General features: G+C 32.1%; 2 protein-coding genes and 2 pseudogenes across 2 annotated transcripts; all 4 read right to left on the bottom strand.

Moving 5' to 3' along the window:
* On the bottom strand, positions 1,466-3,873 carry LOC18594401 (indole-3-acetic acid-amido synthetase GH3.17). The gene is made up of 4 exons (XM_018124883.1): positions 3,594-3,873; positions 3,256-3,360; positions 2,282-3,132; positions 1,466-2,148 (listed from the first exon to the last, which is right to left on the bottom strand). Exons 1-4 carry the CDS (start codon positions 3,836-3,838, stop codon positions 1,595-1,597), a joined length of 1,755 nt encoding a protein of 584 aa, XP_017980372.1. The 5' UTR covers positions 3,839-3,873; the 3' UTR covers positions 1,466-1,594.
* On the bottom strand, positions 7,600-9,385 carry LOC108662767 (annotated as a pseudogene).
* On the bottom strand, positions 13,383-15,855 carry LOC18607925 (indole-3-acetic acid-amido synthetase GH3.17). The gene is made up of 5 exons (XM_018124326.1): positions 15,821-15,855; positions 15,384-15,677; positions 15,046-15,150; positions 14,069-14,922; positions 13,383-13,945 (listed from the first exon to the last, which is right to left on the bottom strand). The coding sequence occupies exons 1-5, from the start codon at positions 15,853-15,855 to the stop codon at positions 13,383-13,385; spliced, it is 1,851 nt and encodes a 616-aa protein (XP_017979815.1).
* On the bottom strand, positions 20,029-21,450 carry LOC18594396 (annotated as a pseudogene).

Below are 22,791 nucleotides of genomic sequence, written 5' to 3'. Positions count from 1 at the left end.
TCAATTTCTAAAACTCTCTGCTTAGTTCTCATTGTTCATATTTTCATTTTTGCATGCATCAAATACTGACGGATGAATATGGGATTCAAATAAATTATTAGCATAGTATCTAAATAAATTTTTATATTTTTATTTTGAGTTAAAAGCCTTTATGATTAATAATTGATTTAATTAAAATATTATTTGTTATTCTAAATTGTGTGGTATTGACGTGGTATGTTAACATATTATAATTGATGATATATGATATGTTGATACGCCATAATTGATGATTATGTGACATACTAATTTGGTACGATAATAACACTATGTGGTATTTTTTACCATTTACATAAGTGTTGTGTTAGTGCTATATAGATATAAAATGATAAGTGATATTTTAACTAATGACAATTAGTCAATTATTTAGTCATAAGAACTTATTTGATTTAAAATAAAAGTACATGCACTTGATTAAATGTATTAAAAGAATAAAGATTTATTTGAATTTTCTTCAATAATTTAAGAATTTATTTGAGCATTATGCCTAAATTATTTTAATCTTTATGTCCTCTCCAATGTGACTATGGCATTTAATAGTCTCCTTATTTAGCACTAATAATCATATGCCTCTTACTAATTACGATCATTTTGATAGCAACAGCTTTTTTTTGGCTTAATGCTAAAAAAAATTCTTTAGCTATTCAAGAAAATTCAAATAGTTTTTTTTTTATTTTGAGTCAAATAAACCTCTATAATTAATGGTTAATTAATTGTCATTAATCAAAATATTATTTATTATTTTATATCTATGTGACTTTGATATAGGGGTAAAAATACTACATGACTATGTCATTCTACTACATTAACATGTTATGTCATCATTCATTATGACATGTTAACATACTATATTAACATCATATGATATAAAATGATAAATGTTATTTTGACTAAATTAACTATTAATTATAAAAACTTATTTGACTCAAAATAAAAAAATAAAAACGTATTTGACTTAAAATAAAAGTATAAGAGCTAGATTGAACCCATTAAAAGAATAAAGATTTATTTAAATTTTATTAATAATTTAAATATTTTTTTAGATATTATGTCTTTTTTTTCTTGTATATGATAGCTATTACTTAAGTCAATAAAAAGCTTGTGTTTAGATTCAAAAGATAATTAAATTGTTACAATATAAAGCTCGAATTTATGATACGAATGAGATGAAAATTATGAGATAAAAAGAGACTTAGCTCTTCTTGTGCAAGCGAACATCAAACATATATGAAAACAGGAGTAGTATTTAAGTCCTTTTTGGGTATAATTCTCCAATATTCTTTGCAAAGATTTTATATACTTTTATTCTATAAATCAATTAAGCTTTTAATTGGACATCTTCAATTTGTTTTTAATGAAAGTTGAATTTGTTTGATAAAAAGATTAATCAGAGACAAACAAATCGTGAAGGAGAGAGTTTATAATAACTTTATTGATTATTGAATCTCATTAAAATATGAAACGACTCCGAGCACAACACAAGACTTGGAAGCAAACTTCGGGAGAACACTAAAAGACATATATGCCATTTTATTTAAATGCCCCTATTTATCTCCTACGGAGCCTTTTGGCTAAAATACCTTCCAACCACCCCAGCATCCATTACCTTCAAAGCTTCCTCAGATTTGATGCCCCGTGGTGTCTTGTATTGGCTCACAGAAGTTCCTTTTGCTACGAAAAAGTCCATTAGAGCATCAAATGTTCCATGTTTTACTACCCTTATCTCTAATGGCCCTATCCTATTGTCCTTCCTCAGAGCTCTATACACATAATCTAGTGATTCTTCCACAATGTAGCTGCATTCCTCTGCTATCTTAGGATTAATTTCCGGAAGATCATCACTTCCTTTCATTTTAAGCTCCCAGAATAATACATAGTGCCCTGGTGTAGAACAAGTATCAGCATAGCTAGTATAGTCGGTCAGAATTAAGGCGAGTGGCTCAATCAGGAGCTCTGCCTGTGTCACTGCCTTCGACAGGCCATCTTCCCTTGTACTCTCCATATCAATGCTTAAAAGGACACCTTGCCTTTTCATAAAAGCAAATTGAGGGGCATTGTTGTGAAAACCAGTTACCATGAGAACGTCTCCAATTTTGTATCTGTATAGGCCTGAAAAGTTTTCAAATAATTATGAGAAATAAAACCATAATATTTTATTCCATGAGCTCCTTGGGGACTAGAAGGGAAAGCTGCAAAGTTTAATTGGCATACAAGATGATCACAAGAGCAGTGAAGAGCTTACCTGTAAAAGTAGTGACAACAATTTCATAACATTGACCAAGCTTCACGTCCACCAGCTCAACAGGTTCAATTTCTTCCTTTTTGTCCTGCGTTTCTACGCAATCCTGATAATAAATGCCTTCCGAATGCTGAGGCTGATCAGCCAATTCTGTATGGTTTTCCTTTATAGGAATGAATTCATAGAATGCCATATTAGGAAGAAGAGTGTATGAGATATTAGAGAGCTTGCACAGGGGTTCAAGATTGATGCCAAGGTAACCTTCAGAAGCAGAATAATATGTTGAAACTAAAGGGAGCCCACCGCAATAGTATTCAAGTGTTGGAATACTTTGGGCCATAGAACCCGTTAAGATAACATCTACAAACTTTGTTCCAGGCCATAGTTCTTTAATTATCCCTTCCCATGATTTTTTACTACATGTGCCTTCTATTGAATCTGCCAGTCGTGGATTTGGTTTGTTGAGGATTAGCGACAAAGCATTTCTGCAGCCGAGGTCGGTGATCCAATCGCTAAGTTGACCTGTTCTTATATTAGTACATAGCTCTCTCCAGTGATCTTTTAAAAACTTGATAGCTCGAACGAGCACATAAGGATAACTGGCACCAACACTTAAGATCTCATCCCTTTGTAATAATCCACAAAGCAATTGGCAGTGCATGCTTTGGTTGATGTCTGAGCACAAGATTGTTGCATTAGGACTAGTATAGAGACTGGACGTCAGCTTCTCGAAATTACAGTTCTTCAAGCAGCTTGTTAGAATAGTTCTTGCCCTCAAACCAGATGGAGTTTTAATGTCTGGCATGACAAAAAACAAGTACATTCCTTTTCCGTGTTCTAAGCCATCCGCAAACCTGGAATATTGGTAAGCAAGGACAAGTGTTTGTCAACCAAGATTGATCTTTATTAACAGTGTTACTCATTATGTCAAAAGTTGTTTCAACCGAAAAGGATGAAATTGATACTTAGTAACTTACTTGTTTATCACAGACCAAGGAAGAGTATTTCTAATGATTGTTCTTTTATCCAATTCTTTAGCGGTCATAGGCATTATCTTATTCTTTCCACCCGAGGTGCCAGAGCTGAATTAAAGGCAGTGCAGCAAAATTACTTTGATGAAGATTTTGTATAGCAGTTCAAGACAATAACCAAAAGCTAAATGGAATTTGAATCACCAAGAATCTACTAACAAAGTTAAACTCTTCATTATGGGGTCAAGGTCAAGTGCTCAAACCTTTGTAATGATTAGGCACAGCAACAATTCTCAAGTACAAAAAAAAAAAAAAAGATTAAGAAATTACAACATGGTCTGTACCTCAGAGTGAGTTCAAGGAGGGGTTCAGCTAAAAGGATATCTGATGGCTCTCCTTTAGCAATTTTCTCCATGAAAGGTTTGATGTCTTCATAATTGATAATGGGAACTTTCTCTTTGAAAAGTTTCTTGTCAGAACTCCCATTGAGAAACTTGTGAATATATTCAGTATGCACATTTTGAGTCAGTATCTCTTCCAGTAACTGTTGCTGTATTTGATAAGCATTTGTAGTCAAATCCTCTATCATCTTCCAGCCAGTTTCAATGATACTGTCCTTTGGTGCGATCAGATCAAAACTGAAAGGAGAGGAGAAATCGCATTGCAAGAATCAACATCATAGGTTTATTAGCACAAAGATAAGAGAGTTCAGAGAATTACTGAGATGCAACTATTAAAAATCATTATATTATAACAAAACAGTGAAGCAAAAAATGACCACCTTTTGTAGTTCCAGGAGGCAAGACTGTTTGACATAGTGGTTGGAAACAGATACTTGATTCAGAATTGTAAGCTGATTGAAAACAAAAACACAACATATTAAAAAGCTTATAATTGGGGTTATAGAAAAGAACATGTATATATATATAAATATATATTGTTATAATTTTGGGAGAGAGAGAGAAAATGGCTGTTGGATGCAGTCTCTGTTTTATATCTCTTAAACAGAGATAAACAAAGAGAGAAGGCCACACTAGTTTCATTCATATTCAACATATATATATACAGCTCATTAACACATATTATCAATAAATATAGCACTCGTTAATACATGAGAAACAAGTGTAAAACATGATTGTCATAGTACCATGCATAGCTACACGTAGTGGTCTTCAACACTAAGCAAAGCACATACAAACATGTATGATATTCAAGTGGATTGTCACTTGTCATTTTGTCCACTTGACACATGCAAGCATTAACTTCAATATATATATATATAGTTTTCAAACAATATGGGAAGATCTAAACATTACTTTCCTATTTATGATTCCATTTCTGGTGATTGCTTTTGCTATTTTTTATTTTTGAAAAATTTTCATAACGTAAAATAAAAAGTGAAAAGAAAATCGACAATAATTAAAATTCCAAATCAATTATAATATTATTATTTTATATAAAAATATATAGAATCAACAATAGAACTGTAATATATTCCACTTTACCTTAAAGAGCATCATGATTTTTGCCTACAGAAGCACTTTAATTAAGGACTCTCTTACAATTTTTCAATGTAAGCATTGGGACATTACACACTTTTAATATGAAGAATTCCAAAGAGCCTAAACTTCATCTCTTTATAGATGTATAATTGTAAGCTCAAAACTCCCAACAATCTCTATGAGTGCATAGAAAATTATTTAGGCAGCTAAAAACGAGTATGAAATCTGATTTCCCTTGAAGGTTTCATGTCAATTCACCTCGAATTAATTTATAACAAAAAAAGAAATAATGTATAATATTAATTATTAGAAAATTCCAATATATCACAATACAAAAGGAGCACATAAAATAGAATTCTTTACAAGGGTGGAAAATGTGAAAAACTGAGTCCAACACTAACCAAATTCAGGTATTGCTCTCTCTCTTCAATCAGCAGCTTCTCAACAGCATTAATTCTCTCCTTGACGCTAAAATATTTTTCTGGCCAAATAAAAAAAAAAAGAAACCAAGATTATATATATATATATATATATGTAATTCCTGCAAAAATGTTAAAAGAGTTTGGATGAGGAAACCGAGAGAGAGAATAAAAACCAAGAAATACTTAAAGAGAAAAACAGACTTGTAAAACTAAGAGACTTTGCATGAGACATTGACAATGGTGTGAGGAAAGCTAGAAACAGCTTTTATAAGGGTGCAAAGTATGAAAAAGCTCTATATTTGAAAATTAAATTAGCTAGGAGGGAAGTGGAAAAAATTATATTTTATTCCATGATTATCATATGCTGATGAGACATTTATATTCTTTAAGAAGCTGGAAATGCAAACAGTCAATATGGTTAAAGTACAGTGAATACTTAAGATGATGAGGGATCAGTTTCCAATATCTTCTTTTTCCAGGAGGAGAGGTTTTTCTGGTGGTCAAGTGAGTAAGCTATAAATATAGAGGAGTCTCAATAGGACAATATGTAATTAGAGTTGTAAGATTTAAAACGCTGAGTGCACAGAGAATTGTTAAGGAACAGTGCTTTATGTACATGAGTTTGTACTTGTAGTTAGATTTTAGATTTTTTGTTGTGTCTTAGTGTTTGTGTTTAGAGATTGATTGGGATTTTAGCTTCGAGTGATATTGACTTGCACGTTGACTAAACTTCTCTACATTTAATGGATTTTTCTCTCATTTGTGGATGTAGATAAAGTGAATTGTGTCGAACCGGGTTAAAATTCTTGTCTTTGATGTGTATGATTTTTTAACGTTTCTAATCGTGTGAATGTTAAGTGATTGGGTGTTTGTCATAAAATTACCAAACCAATACTTGGTAAAATTTGATCCAATTTTAGAAACTTGACTCAATCTATTCAAAACCAAAACCGACTATAACCTAATAATAAAATAAAATAGTCTAACTCAAATTCAAATCAGAAATGATCCAATACTCAACTTAAAATAAATTGAAATTCGAAATGATTCCATGATAAATGGAAAACAAATTGAGTTGAAATCTAAAACAACTCGAATCTCAAAAATCTAAATATATGTCTACATTAATTAGACTCAAAATTAACAAATTTATCAATTCAATTAAATACTTTATTATTTTGAAAACAAAAGAATCCCCTTATGTGATTGTCTTCTATTAAAAATAAATTCCCGTCGCCAGCATAGTGGCACCATGGATAACAGCCGAAATTGTTATAGGCCCCTCCATGGCATCAGGAATATATTCGCCAATGATTAAATAATATTCAACTTAAAAAATTATTAAAAGAAATAACTTTAATTAGCTAGCATGTCATAATGAACTTATATTTAATAGACAATTATGCGAGAATCTTTCGACTTTTACAACTTAAAAATAAATTAATATATTTTTATATGATATAAAATAGTAAATATAAATTTTAAGCGTTAAAGAATATGAAAATGTGTATCACATGATTTTGGAGACACGTAAAAAAATAAATAAATTTATCGAGTTTTACAAGGATAATAGTGGCAATACAATAACAAATTTAATGGACCAAACTCAAAAGATACACAAATGTAAAGTTCTTCAAAAATATACTCCTTCTACTATTATCTTATCCCTTTAACGAAATTTAGGAAAAAACACTGGTTTTAGTGTGCATTTTTTTTAATAAATTGATGCTGCGCCTATCAATGTCAAAATATAAAAGAAGGAAGAATATTAGGTGTTCATAAAAGAAAAATGGACATAAATTTGGAACATCTAAAAAGGAAATGAGACTAAGAGAGTAATAAGTAATAAGGAAGATAATGCTCTTTGCAATGATAAGTTTTTTTTTTTTAATCAACGTGACAATAAAATATATATACAAGTGCTTGAGTTAAAAAATAAATAAACAAATTGAGATGATCGAGTAAAGTTAATTAGTTGCAATAAAAAGCCAAATTTGATGGACCAAACTCAAAGAGAAATAAAGCGTAAAGGTGTTCCAAAATATAGAAAGTAAGAAGATGGTCCTTAGCTAGCTAGCTAGCTAGCTCTCGAGAAAGGAAAGGCTATACATATGTCATGCTTCTGCAATCAAGTCTTGATTAGGGTAACAATTAAATATTAATATATAACTTGTGCTATAGAATTTTTAAAATATGAAATTCATCAATTATCATAATTATACAAAGTCTTTTGTTCAAACTTTAAAATTCTATTTATTTTATTCACCAATTATCTCAACTCTTAATTACCTATAATGTCCCGTTGCAGGTACAACGGTGCAGCACTTGTTATTGAATCTCAATAAATTATCAAGTGACTCCAAGTACAACACTTGGAAGTGAGCTTGGGGAAAACACCAAAAGATATGCCATGACCAATATGCCATTTATTTAGTTTCCTCCCAAGGAGCCTTAGGGCTAAAATACCTTCCAACCACCCCAGCATCCATTATCTTCAAAGCTTCCTCAGATTTGATGCACCGGGGTGTCTTGTATTGGCTCACAGAAGTTCCTTTTGCTATGAACAAGTCCATTAGAGCATCAAATGTTCCATGTTTTACCACTCTTATCTCTAATGGCCCCATCCTGTTGCCCCTCCTCAGAACTCTATACGTATAATCTAGTGATTCCTCCACAATGTAGCTGCATTCCTCTGTTATCTTAGGATTAATCTCCAGAAGATCATGGCTTCCTTTCATTTTAAGTTCCCAGAATAATACGTAGTGCCCTGGTGTAGAACAAGTATCAGCATAGCTAGTATAGTAGGTCAGAATGAAGCCGAGTGGCTCAATCAGGAGCTTTGCCTGTGTCACTGCCTTCGACAGGCCATCTTCCCTTGTACTCTCCACATCAATGCTTAAAAGGACACCATGCCTTTTCATAAAATGAAATTGTGGAGCATTGTTGTGAAAACCAGTTACCATGAGAATGTCTCCAATTTTGTATCTGTATAGGCGTGAAAAGTTTTCAAATAATTATGAGAAATAAAATCATAATATTTTATTCCATGAGCTCCTTCGGGACTAAAAGGGAAAGCTGCAAAGCTTAATTGACATACAAGATGATCACAAGAGCAGTGAAGAGCTTACCTGTAAAAGTAGTGACAACAACTTCATAACATTGACCGAGCTTCACGTCCACCAGCTCAACAGGTTCAGTTTCTTCCTTTTTGTCCTGCGTTTCTGCGCAATCCTGACCATAAACGCCTTCCAAATGCTGAGGCTGATCCGCAAATTCTGTATGGTTTTACTTTATAGGAATGAATTCATAGAATGCCATATTAGGAAGAAGAGTGTGTATGAGATATTAGAGGGCTTGCTCAGTGGTTCAAGATTGATACCAAGGTAACCTTCAGAAGCAGCATAATATGATGAAACTAAAGGGAGCCCACCACAATAGAATTCAAGCGTTGGAATACATTGGGCCATAGAACCCGTTATGATAACATCTACGAACTTTGTTCTAGGCCGAAGTTCTTTAATTAATTATCCCTTACCATGATTTTCTACTACATGCGCCTTCTATTGAATCTGCCAGTTGTGGATTTGGTTTGTTGAGGATTAGCGACAAAGCATTTCTGCAGCCATGGTCGGTGATTCAATCGCTAAGTTCACCTGTTCTTATATTATCACATAGCTCTCTCCAGTAATCTTTTAAAAACCTGATAGCTCGAGCCAGAACATAAGAAAAACCGGTACCAACCCTTAAGACCTCATCCCTTTGTAATAATCCACAAAGAAATTGGCAGTACATGCTTTGATTGATGTCTAAGCACAAGATTGTGGCATAAGGACTAGTATAAACACTGGACATCTGCCTTTCAAAATAACTGTTCTTCAAGCAGCTGGTTAGAATAGTTCTTGCCCTCAAACCAGATGGAGTTTTAATGTCTGGAACGACAAAGAACAAGCACATTCCTTTTCCTCGTTCTAAGCCATCGATAAATGTGGAATATTGGTAAGCACAGACAAGTATTTATCAACCTAGATTGATCTTTATTAAAAGTATTTCTCATTTTATTAGAAGTTGTTTCAACCAAAAATAATGAAATTGAAGCTTATCAACTAACTTGTTTATCACAGACCAAGGAAGAGTATTTCTAATGATTGTTCTTTTATCCATTTCTTTAGCTGTCATAGGCATAATCTTATTCTTTCCACCCGAGCTGCCAGAGCTGGATCAAAGGCAGGGCAGTAGAATTACTTTGAAGAACAATTTTGTATAGCAAAGCAAGACAATAATCAAAAACCAAATGGAATTTGCTACTAACAAGTTAAACTCCTCATTATAAGGTCAAGGTCAAATGTTCAAACCTTTGCAATGCTTAGAATATAGAAAATTAAACCTAAAATATTAAGTGTTCAAAAAAGAAAAATGGGCATAATTTTGAAACATTTAAAAAAATTGACAAAAAAAATGAGATGGATAGTATAATAAGTAAAATGATGGTCCTATAAAACCTTACTTAAAAAAATAATAATAGTAATAATTTATTGAGAGGATCGAATCAAGTTAATTAGGTTCCATAAAGCGTAAAGTTCTTCAAAATTACAGCAAGGAAGAGGATGGTCCTTCCTAGCTCTCGAGGAAGGAGGATGCGGTATGCTTTCTGCAATCATACTTGAGCTATGTTTTCCTTCCGTTGGGCGTGCACAGCAAGCATATATACTTGTACTACTGGCAGTGCCCAGTGTGTAGTGGCGGTACAGAAGCTACCACAGACACTGGTAGCAGTGCCAATAACCTGATCAGGTAGAAGAGAACCTGAAGCAGCTTTGGCGTATACAAGTCAATTTACATATATATATATAAAGAGACAGAGAGAGAGAACAAAACCTGAGTGATCATCGAGCGGCTCTACCCTCCCCACTTTCAACCCAGGCAGCTTACAGACCACAAACCAGTGGAGGAGACAAACCGTGACCAAAATCTGTACAAAAGTACAAAGCAGCCACGCAAAAGTTTAACAGATGGCTAAACAACAAGCATATGATCAATCAGAAAACCTCCTCCTACTAACTACTGCCGGTTGCCCATGTCGGTTGCTATTAGATCATGGCTTCCTTTCATTATGAGCTCCCAGAATAATACGTAATGCCTTGGTTTAATTTTAAGCTTCCACTATTTGGGATGATAAAAGAATTTTGAAAGTTTGATGGTTTGATTTTATAAAATAAAAAATAATAATTAAAACTAAGATTTCTCAAGAAAGTTATATGGTGAAATGATATAACGTGTTGAGTCCAAGAATTTGACTGTTTGACATAAAAAAATCATCATTAGTTTTTTTATTTAAATGTGATTTGAGTACACAATTGAATTTATCTTATATGAATTTTCATGCTCAAGATAAAAATTTTGTAACATTAATATATATTTTACTCCATATAATTTTTTATTCATTTTTTTATATTAAAATATTTAACTCAATGGTTGAAACTCTAGTTCAAATCTTCCATTTTTCATTTTAAAAGGAATATTTTAATTTCTATCAATTTCTAAAACTCTCTGCAATAGTTCTCATTGTTCATATATTTCATTTCTACATGCATTAAATATTGACAGATGAATATGGAATTCAAATAAATTATTGGCAAAATTTTTAAATAAATTTTTATATTTTTATTTTGAGTTAAAAGCTTTTATGATTAGTGATTGATTTAATCAAAATGTTATTTGTTATTTTAAATTAGGTGACGTTGACGTGGTATGCTAATATATTATAATTAAAAATATATGACATGTTGACATATCATAATTGATGATAATATGACATGTTAATTTGACATGATAACGTAACCATGCCACATTTTTCACCATCCACGTTAACATCATGTCAGTGCTATAACCTAGCCCCCGTGCTGCTTTTGCAATAAATAGTATAAAATGACAAGTGATATTTTGACTAATGACAATTAGTCAATTATTAGTCATAAGAACTTATTTGATCTAAAATAAAAATACGATCGTTTGATTAAACGTAATAAAAGAATAAGAACTTATTGAAACTTTCCTAGATAATGTAGGAGCTTATTCAAGCATTATTCCTAAATTATTTTAATCCTTATGTTCACTCCATTGTGCCTATGGCAGTTAATATTCTCCCTATTTAGCACTAATAAATCGCATAGAGAAAATTGTGAAAAATGACCTTTTTTATAAAAATATTTTAAAAGTAACTATCAAAATAAATTTAAATGTTTTTAGCCATATTTAATCATAACTTGACGAAAATACCCTTTAAACTATTTCAAATAAATTAAACCATTCAATTACCATTTCTCCCCATTTGTGCTTCGGATTTCTCTCTCACCATCCCAGTCTCTCAAATTTTATCAATTTTTCTGTTCAGCATTCGTCTGCTGTACTTTCGATTTCTCTCTCTCACGTTTTCAGATTTCTCTCTCTCACGTTTTCAAGACACCAAGCAATGGTTTTGACGTGCTTGGGTGGGTGAATGTTTAGGAAATTTGATTTTTAGGTATTTTGGATAAAACTAAAATGGTAGAAATCATCACAAATGTATAAAATAGCATTTAATTGAATCAATTCGAGACCTAGATATTAATAAACTCAAAATTTTGAAATTTATAAATCTAAGTTTTCATAGAATTTTTTTTTTAGTCAAAGTAGGTATTTTAGATAAAAAAACATTTGTATTTGGTTTATGAAAACATGTTAGAAACACTTTAATCTGTGTTAAATTGTCAAAAAAAAAAAGTTGAGAGGATTTGAAGTTTCACAGGTTTTTGTATATGACGTGTCACAGGTTTTTGTACATGGCATGTCACACGCTAACCATGGCTTGTCACAAGCTTTTGTATATGGCGTGTCACATGCTAACCATGGCTTATCACAGGTTTTTGTACATGACGTGTAACACGTTGTACATGACATGTCACATGTTTTTGTACATAGCGTGTCACACGTTAACCATAGCTGGTCACAAATTTTTGTACATGGCGTGTCACAGATTTTTATACATAGCGTGTAACACGCTAACCAGGACTTGTCACAGATTTTTATACATGGCGTGTAACATCATAGCGTGTAACTTCATTAAGGGTAATTTTGTCCAACTTGGCTAAAAATAGTTAAAACTATAAAGAAGGCTATTTTTAAAAATATCTTATCTTTAAGGACTATTTTTTAAAATACCCCTAAATCATATGCCTCTTACTAATTATAGTCATATTGATAGCAATTGTTTTTTTTTGGCTTACTACTAAAAAAAATTCTTTAACTATTCAAGAAAATTCAAATAGTTTCTTTCTTTTATCTTGGATCAAATATGCGTCTACGACTAATGGCGGTAAATTAATTGTCATTAATTAAAATACTATTTATTATTTTATATCTACTTGACGCTGATATAAGAGTAAAAAATGCCACATAACCATGTCATCATACTATATTGATATGTTACGTCATCATTTATTATGGCATGTTAATATGTCATATCAACATTATAGGACATATGATGACAAATGTCATTTTGACTAAATCAACTATTAATTATAAAAACTTATTTGGTTCAAAATAAAAATATAACTACGTACTTGGTTTAAAATAAAAGTATAAGAGTTTGATTAAACCCATTAAAAGAATAAAAAGTTATTTAAATTTTATTAAATAGTTTAGAGATTTTTTTAGATATTATTTCTTTTTTTCATTTTGTATATGATAGAAATTACTTTAGTCAATAAGATACTTGTGTTAAGGTTCAAGAGATAATTAATTTGTTACAGTTTGAAACTTTATTTTGAAAGTATAAAGCTCGAATTTATGAGATGAACGAGATGAAAATTATGAGATAATAAGAGAATTAGCTCTTCTTGTGCAAGCGAACATCAAACATATATGAAAACAGGGGCAGTATTTAAGTCCTTTTTGAGTAAAATTCTCCCATATTGTTTGCAAAGATTTTATATACTTTTATTCTATAAATCAATTAAGCTTTTAATTGGACATCTTCAATTTGTTTTTGATCAAAGTTGAATTTGTTTGATAAAAAGATTAATCAGAGACACACAAATCGTGAAGGAGAGATTTTATAATAACTTTATTGATTAGTGAATCTCATTAAAATATCAAACAATTCCAAGCACAACACGACACTTGGAAGAAAACTTCGGGAGAACACTAAAAGATACATATGCCATTTGTTTAGTTACCCCTGTTTCGGAGCCTTTTGGCTAAAATACCCTCCAACCACTCCAGCATCCATTACCTTCAAAGCTTCCTCAGACTTGATGCACCGGGGTGTCTTGTATTGGCCCACAGAAGTTCCTTTCGCTATGAAAAAGTCCATTAGAGCATCAAATGTTCCATGTTTTACCACCCTTATCTCTAATGGCCCTATCCTATTGTCCTTCCTCAGAACTCTATACAAATAATCTAGTGATTCTTCCGCAATGTAGCAGCATTCCTCTGTTATCTTAGGGTTAATCTCCGGAAGATCATCACTTCCTTTCATTTTAAGCTCCCAGAATAATACGTAGAGTCCTGGTGTAGAACAAGTATCAGCATAACTAGTATAGTCGGTCAGAATGAAGCCGAGTGGCTCAATCAGGAGCAAAGCCTGTGTCACTGCTTTCCACAGACCATCTTCCCCTGTCCTCTCCGCATCAATGCTTAAACGGACACCTTGCCTTTTCATAAAACGAAATTGAGGAGCATTGTTGTGAAAACCAGATACCATGAGAATGTCTCCAATTTTATATCTATATAGGCCTGAAAATTTTCAGATAATGAGGAACATAATATTTTATTCCATGACCTCCTTCGGGACTAAAACTGAAAGCTGCTAAGTTTAATTGGCATACAAGATGATCACAAGAGCAGTGAAGAGCTTACCTGTAAAAGTAGTGACAACAATTTCATAACATTGACCAAGCTTCACGTCCACTAGCTCAACAGGTTCAATTTCTTCCTTTTTGTTTAGCGTTTCTTTGCAATCCTGATCATCATAAACGCCTTCCAAATGCTGAGGCTGATCAGCCAATTCTTGATGGTTTTCCTTTATAGGAATGAATTCATAGAATGCCATATTAGGAAGAAGAGTGTATGAGATATTAGAGGGCTTGCTCAGTGGTTCAAGATTGATACCAAGGTAACCTTCAGAAGCAGCATAATATGATGAAACTAAAGGGAGCCCACCACAATAGAATTCAAGAGTTGGAATACATTGGGCCATAGAACCCGTTATGATAACATCTACGAACTTTGTTCTAGGCCAAAGTTCTTTAATTATCCCTTCCCATGATTTTTTACTACATGTGCCTTCTATTGAATCTGCCAGTTGTGGATTTGGTTTGTTGAGGATCAGAGACAAAGCATTTCTGCAGCCAGGGTCGGTGATCCAATGGCTAAGTTGACCTGTTCTTATATTAGTACATAGCTCTCTCCAGTAATCTTTTAAGAACCTGATAGCTCGACCGAGAACATTAGCAAAACTGGCACCAACCCTTAAGACCTCATCCCTTTGCAATAATCCACAAAGAAATTGGCAGTACACGCTTTGATTGATGTCTAAGCACAAGATTGTCGCATAAGGACTAGTGTAAACACTGGATATCTGCTTTTGAAAATAACTGCTCTTCAAGCAGCTTGTTAGACTAGGTCTTGCCCTCAAACCAGATGGAGTTCTCATGTCTGGCATGACAAAAAACAAGTACATTCCTTTTCCCTGTTCTAAGCCATCCGCAAACCTGGAATATTGGTAAGCAAGGACAAGTATTTGTCAACCTAGATTGATCTTTATTAACAGTATTACTCATTATATCAAAAGTTGTTTCAACCGAAAAGGATGAAACTGAAGCTTAGTAACTTACTTGTTTATCACAGACCAAGGAAGAGTATTTCTAATGATTGTTCTTTTATCCAATTCTTTAGCTGTCATAGGCATTATCTTATTCTTTCCACCCGAGGTGCCAGAGCTGAATTAAAGGCAGTGCAGTAAAATTACTTTGATGAAGTTTTTGCATAGCAATTCAAGACAATAACCAAAAACCAAATGGAATTTGAATCACCTAGAATCTGCTAACAAGTTAAACTCTTCATTATGGGGTCAAGGTCAAATGTTCAAACCTTTGTAATGATTAGACACACCAACAATTCTCAAGTACCCAAAAAAAAAAAATAGATTAAGAAATTACAACATGGTTTGTACCTTAGAGTGAGTTCAAGAAGGGGTTCAGCTAAAAGGATATCTGATGGCTCTCCATTAGCAATTTTCTCCATGTAAGTTTTGATGTCTTCATAATTGATAATGGGAACTTTCTCTTTGAAAAGTTTCTTGTCAGAACTCCCATTGAGAAACTTGTCAAGATATTCAGTATGTACATTTTGAGCCAGTATCTCTTCCAGTAACTGTTGCTGTATTTGATAAGCATTTGTAGTCAAATCCTCTATCATCTTCCAGCCAGTTTCAATGATACCGTCATTTGGTGCCATCAGATCAAAACTGAAAGGAGAGGAGAAATCCAATTGAAAGAATTAACATCATAGGTCTATTAGCACAAAGATAAGAGAGTTCAGAGAATTACTGTGATACAGCAATTAAATATTATTATATTATATCAAAACAATGAAGCAAAAAATGACTACCTTTTGTAGTTCCAGGAGGCAAGACTGTTTGACATAGTGGTTGGGAACAGATACTGAATTCGGAATTGTCAGCTGATTGAAAACAAAAACACAACATATTAAAAAGCTTATGATTGGGGCTATAGAAAAGAACATATATATATATATATAATTACTGCAAAAATGTTTAGAGAGTTTGGATGAGGAAACCGAGAGAGAGAATAAAAACCAAGAAATACTTAGAGAAAAACAGACTTGTAAAACTAAGAGACTTTGCATGAGGCATTGACAATGGTGCGAGGAAAGCTGGAAACAGCTTTTATAAAGGTGCAAAGTATGAAAAAGCTGTATATTTGAAAATTAAATTAGATGGAAAGGAAGTGGAAAAAATTATATTTTATTCCATGATTATCATATGCTGAGACATTTATATTCTTTAAGAAGCTGGAAATGCAAACAGTAAATATGGTTAAAGTACAGTGAATACTTAAGATGATGAGGGATCAGTTTCCAATATCTTCTTTTTCCAGGAGGAGAGGTTTTTCTGGTGGTCAAGTGAGTAAGCTACAAACATAGAGGAGTCTCAATAGGACAATATGTAATTAGAGTTGTAAGATTTAAAAGGCTGAGTGTAAAGAGCATTGTTCAAACACTAACAGTACGTTTGATTCGCAAAATAGTCAGGAATGGAATAAAATTATTATTCTGTTGGAATAAAATAAAGTGAGAATAGAATATAATAGTTATTATTTTGTTTGGTATTGTGAATGGAATAGAGCAGGAATTGTCATTATGACTTATTACAGTGTTTCGTTGGTAGAAATATGATTGGAATAAGAAAGGAATAGATGATAAAAAGACAAAAATACCCTTAACCATATTAACAATTATTTTCATAAAAAATTAAAATTATCCTTATTATCATTTAAATACAAATTTATCTCAAAAGGTAATTATCCATCATAATTATATTTTCTCTCAATTATTAAAAATAATTATAATTTAGTCACATATTTTTATAAATAGATAATTATTTAAAAATATAATATAATAATTTTTATCCATCATAATCAATTAAATTTGTGTATAGATGTTTATTTTTAGTCAATTCTTCACATATTATGAATCATTTACACTTGTGTTAGAAAAAATATTGGAGAAGAAATATTTGGGAAAAAAATGAAAATACTAGTAGAAATAGAAAATCATGTTTTTTTTTATATATTAAATAGATGCTTGTCTTTGAAATTAAAAAGATAGTCCTTTCATTTTTTTTAAAAAAAAAAGTAAGTTATGTCTTTGGATATATAAAATAGAAAATCATATCTTTGAAAATAAAAAGATGGCCTTCAATTTTTTCCTAAAAAAAATGTAAATTATGTCTTTAGATAGATTAAATGCAAATTCATAAACCCTTTTAAAAAAAGAAGAAAATCATTTCTTTGAACCCAGCATGTAGTAAAATAGGATAGGAATTGCTATTATGGTTTATTTTAATGTTTGATTGGTGAGAATAACTTTGAAATAATCTAAGAATAAATGATAAAATGACAAAACTATCATTTTTTATAATAAAATTTATTTTCATAAAAACAAAAAATAAATTCTATTTTCATTATATATCAATAATTTATTATTAAATTATTAACATAAATTATTAATATTTTTAATTTATTATTAAATTATTGAATAATTTATTATTAAATTAGTTGTATGATTTTTAATTTTAACAATTTGAATCATTTTTCTCTATTTGTATTTTTCATGTCTTAATCTTTTAATTTATTACATTTTCATTAAACATCAATAATTTATTATTAAATTATTTTTTAATCTTTCAAATTCTATTTTCATTAAAAATTAATAATTTATTAATTGATATAATTTTTTTTTATTTTTTTTCATTTTTCATTTTTTTCTCATCTTTCCTTTTTCTCTTCGAACGTTGGAGAGCTAATTTGGCGTTGGCCCTGGCTATATCTAGCCGTTGAAGCATCGATCTGGCCAATGGAGCCACCAGATCTGGCGCTTCCTGTGACTAGATTAGCGCTCCAATGGCTAGATTTGGCTACAACCATCATCAAATAAGCACTCCAACATCACCGTGGTTTATTTGATGGCCAACTATAGAGAACTTGATGATGACAACAGCGGAGGACGACAGTGGCTGTGGAGGAGGACGGTTGCAAACTTGCTGAGAGAGAGGGAAAGGCAAACGGGTGAGAGAGTGGCTGAGAGAGAGAGAAGGGGTAGACGGGGGAAGACGGACGGGTGAGAGCGAGGGGAAGACCCGCGGCTGAGAGAGAGGAAGACGACCAACTGAGAGAGGAGATGAAGACGGAGGAAGGACGGCTGGCTGAGAGAGGAGATGAACACGAGGGAAGGGCGGCTGATGGAGGAGAGGAAGACGGTGGGCTGAGAGAGAATAGGCTTTTGGGGGAAGGCTGAAACTGCTGAGGAAGATGGGGGAAGGAGGAAGAGAAAGAAAAAAAAATTACTTTTTATAGGGATAAAGTGGTGATTTTATTAAACAGTTGAGGGTATTTTAGTCAAATTACAATTTAAACTTATTCCCTCGGTCACAGAATAGATAATACCGGAGGGGAGGGGGGCGGGTATTAGCCATTCCCACCCCAAAGCCATATTTGAGGAATTTCTATTCCTCCGGAATACCTGTTCCGCCTCTTTGTTTGACAAGCAAACAAGGGAAACAGAATAGCATGGGAATAGAGGGGGAATAGCCAACCAAACGCGCTGTAAGAAACATCAAATATATGTCTATATTAATTAGACTCAAAATTTTAAAGGTGCAAAATAATTTGAGATTCGAAATGATTGTGTGATAAAACAAACACAAATTGAGTTGAAATCTTAAACAATTCGAATCTCAAAAATCTAAATATATGTCTATATAAATTAGACTCAAAATTTACACATTTATCAATTCAATTTAATATTTCATTATTTTGAAAACAAAAGAATCCCCTTATATAATTGTCTTCTATTAAAAAAAAAATCCCCGTTGCCACCATAGTGGCACCATGGATAACAGTCGAAATTGTTATAGGCCCCTCCATGGCATCAGGAATATATTCGCCGATGATTAAATAATATTCAACTTAAAAAATTATTAAAATAAATAAATTTAATTAGCTAGCATGTCATAATGAAGTTATATTTAATAGACAATCATGTGAGAATCTTTCGACTTTTAAAATCTAAATATAAATTAATGTATTTTTATATGATATAAAACAGTAAACATAAGTTTTAAACATTTAAAAAGATCAAAATATGTATCATGTGATTCTAAAGATACGTAAAAAAATAAATAAATTTATCCAGTTCTATTAGGTTAGTAGTGGCAATACAATGGCAAATTTATTGGACCAAACTCAAAAGAGACACAAGTGTAAAGTTCTTCAAAAATATACTCCTGCTATTATTATCTTATCCCTTTAACGAAATTTAGTAAAAAACATTGGTTTTAGTGTGTATTTTTTTAATAAATTGATGTTGCATCTATCAATGTCAAAATATAAAAAAATAAATTTGGAATATTGAAAAAGGAAGAATATTAGGTGTTCATAAAAGAAAAATGGACATAAATTTGGAACATCTAAAAAGGAAATGAGACCATGAGAGTAATAAGTAATAAGTAAGATAATGCTCTTTGCAATGATAAGTTTCTTTTTTTTTATCAACGTGACAATAAAATATATACAAGTGCTTGAGTTAAAAAATAAATAAATAAATTGAGATGATCGAATAAAGTTAATTAGTTGCAACAGAAAGCCAAATTTGATGGACCAAACTCAAAGAGAAATAAAGCGTAAAGTTGTTGGAAAATATAGAAAGTAAGAAGATGGTCCTTAGCTAGCTAGCTAGCTCTCGAGGAAGGGAAGGCTATATATATGTCATTCTTCTGCAATCAAGTCTTTATTAGGGTAACAATTAAATATTAATATATAACTTGTGTTATAGAATTTTTAAAATATGAAATTCATCAATTATCATAATTATACAAAGTCTTTTGTTCAAACTTTAAAATTCTATTTATTTTATTCATCAATTATCTCAACTCTTAATTACCTATAATGTCCCGTTGCAGGTACAACGGTACAACACTTGTAATTGAATCTCATTAAAATAGCAAGCGACTCCAAGTACAACACTTAGAAGTGAAGTTGGGGAAAACACCAAGAGATATGCCATGACTCATATGCCGTTTATTTAGTTTCCTCCCAAGGAGCCTTTTGGCTAAAATACCTTCCAACCACCCCAGCATCCATTATCTTCAAAGCTTCCTCAGATTTGATGCACCGGGGTGTCTTGTATTGGCTCACAGAAGTTCCTTTTTCTATGAACAAGTCCATTAGAGCATCAAATGTTCCATGTTTTACGACCCTTGTCTCTAATGGCCCTATCCTCTTGTCCTTCCTCAGAACTCTATATTTATAATCTAGTGATTCTTCCGCAGTGTAGCTGCATTCCTCTGTTTTCTTAGGATTAATCTCCGGAGGATCATGGCTTCCTTTCATTTTAAGCTCCCAGAATAATACGTAGTGCCCTGGTGTAGAACAAGTATCAGCATGTATAGCTAGTATAGTCGGTCAGAATGAAGCCGAGTGGCTCAATCAGGAGCTTTGCCTGTGTCACTACCTTCGACAGGCCATCTTCCCTTGTTCACTCCACATCAATGCTTAAAAGGACACCTTGCCTTTACACAAAATGAAATTGAGGAGCATTGTTGTGAAAACCAGTTACCATGAGAATGTCTCCAATTTTGTATCTGTATAGGCGTGAAAAGTTTTCAAATAATTATGAGAAATAAAATCATAATATTTTATTCCATGAGCTCCTTCGGGACTAAAAGGGGAAGCTGCAAAGCTTAATTGACATACAAGATGATCACAAGAGCAGTGAAGAGCTTACCTGTAAAAGTAGTGACAACAACTTCATAACATTGACCGAGCTTCACGTCCACCAGCTCAACAGGTTCAGTTTCTTCCTTTTTGTCCTGCGTTTCTGCGCAATCCTGACCATAAACGCCTTCCAAATGCTGAGGCTGATCCGCAAATTCTGTATGGTTTTACTTTATAGGAATGAATTCAGAATGCCATATTAGGAAGAAGAGTGTGTATGAGATATTAGAGGGCTTGCTCAGTGGTTCAAGATTGATACCAAGGTAACCTTCAGAAGCAGCATAATATGATGAAACTAAAGGGAGCCCACCACAATAGAATTCAAGCGTTGGAATACATTGGGCCACAGAACCCGTTATGATAACATCTACGAACTTTGTTCTAGGCCGAAGTTCTTTAATTAATTATCCCTTACCATGATTTTCTACTACATGCGCCTTCTATTGAATCTGCCAGTTGTGGATTTGGTTTGTTGAGGATTAGCGACAAAGCATTTCTGCAGCCATGGTCGGTGATTCAATCGCTAAGTTCACCTGTTCTTATATTATCACATAGCTCTCTCCAGTAATCTTTTAAAAACCTGATAGCTCGAGCCAGAACATAAGAAAAACTGGTACCAACCCTTAAGACCTCATCCCTTTGTAATAATCCACAAAGAAATTGGCAGTACATGCTTTGATTGATGTCTACGCACAAGATTGTGGCATAAGGACTAGTATAAACAAAACATGATTTGGAATCGAAATAACATGATGCATAATTATTTATGTTTTAAAATGATTTGATATGTGTAATAATCTAATTAAATTCAACTTCATTGAATTTGAAAAGATCTGAAACTCAATTAACCCAATAAACAAAACATTTAAAATCCAAAATGATTTGACAAAGGAAATAACTCAAACAATAAAATGACTTGACCTGAATAGGATCCAATAAAATTTATGATCTGAACCCGAAACCGACTTGACCCGACTAAACCATGCATCTATAATTTTTACAAGAGACCACATATCAAAATATTCAAATTTACCAAAAAAAAAAGTAATAATAATGATACTGATAAATGAAAAGGTGCTTGACAATAATGAAGTGTCCACTTTCCAGCCAACGAATTCATATTAAAGTAATTGTGCAAGATATAAAAGAATAGTGAATTATTATAATTTTTATATTATCACATGATTATACAATTTAAAAAATTATTAAGAAAAATAAATTTAATTAGCTAGTATGTGATAATGGATAAGTTTTTAAGCATAAAAGATTATCAAAATGTGTATCATGTGATTCTAGAGATCTAAAAAAATAATTTATTGATTCTTATAAAGTTAACTAGTCATTATATAATAACAATTTTAATGAACCAAACTCAAAGAGACACAACCCTAAAGTTTTTCAAATTGATACTCCTTTAATCACATTATTTTTGTCGTTTTTTTGTTTTGCTATAAAGGAATTTAAGAAAAAAAACATTGATTTTAGTGTAGATTATATTACAATTTTAAATTCTTTTTATAAATTTAGAATATTGTTTGTTAATGTCAAAAAGTAAAGTAAAAAATCATGAAAAATAAATTTAGAATATAGAAAATTAAACCTAAAATATTAAGTGTTTAAAAAAGAAAAATGGGCATAATTTTGAAACATTTAAAAAAATTGACAAAAAAAAATGAACTGGATAGGATAATAAGTAAGATGATGATGGTCCTATAAAACCTTACTTAAAAAATAATAATAATTTATTGAGAGGATCGAAAAAAGTTTATTAGTTGTAATATAAAGCCAAATTTGATGTACCAACCTCAAAGGGATGTCAAGGGTAAAGTCCTTCAAAAATATAGCAAGGAAGAGGATGGTCCTTCCTAGCTCTCGAGGAAGGAGGAAGGAAAGGCTATTATGCTCTTGGCAATGATACTTGAGCTATGTTTTCCTTCCGCTAGGTATGCATAGCAGAGATACTTATTGTGCTGGCAGTGCCCAGTGTGTAGTGGTGGTACAAAATTAAGCTACCACACAGTAGTGGTAGCACTGCCAATAACCTGATCAGGTGGAAGAGAACCTGAA

Source organism: Theobroma cacao, chromosome 7 (assembly GCF_000208745.1).
Source record: "Theobroma cacao cultivar B97-61/B2 chromosome 7, Criollo_cocoa_genome_V2, whole genome shotgun sequence".
NCBI classification, from domain to species: domain Eukaryota; kingdom Viridiplantae; phylum Streptophyta; class Magnoliopsida; order Malvales; family Malvaceae; genus Theobroma; species Theobroma cacao.
This window is presented reverse-complemented; position numbering and strand designations above follow the sequence as displayed.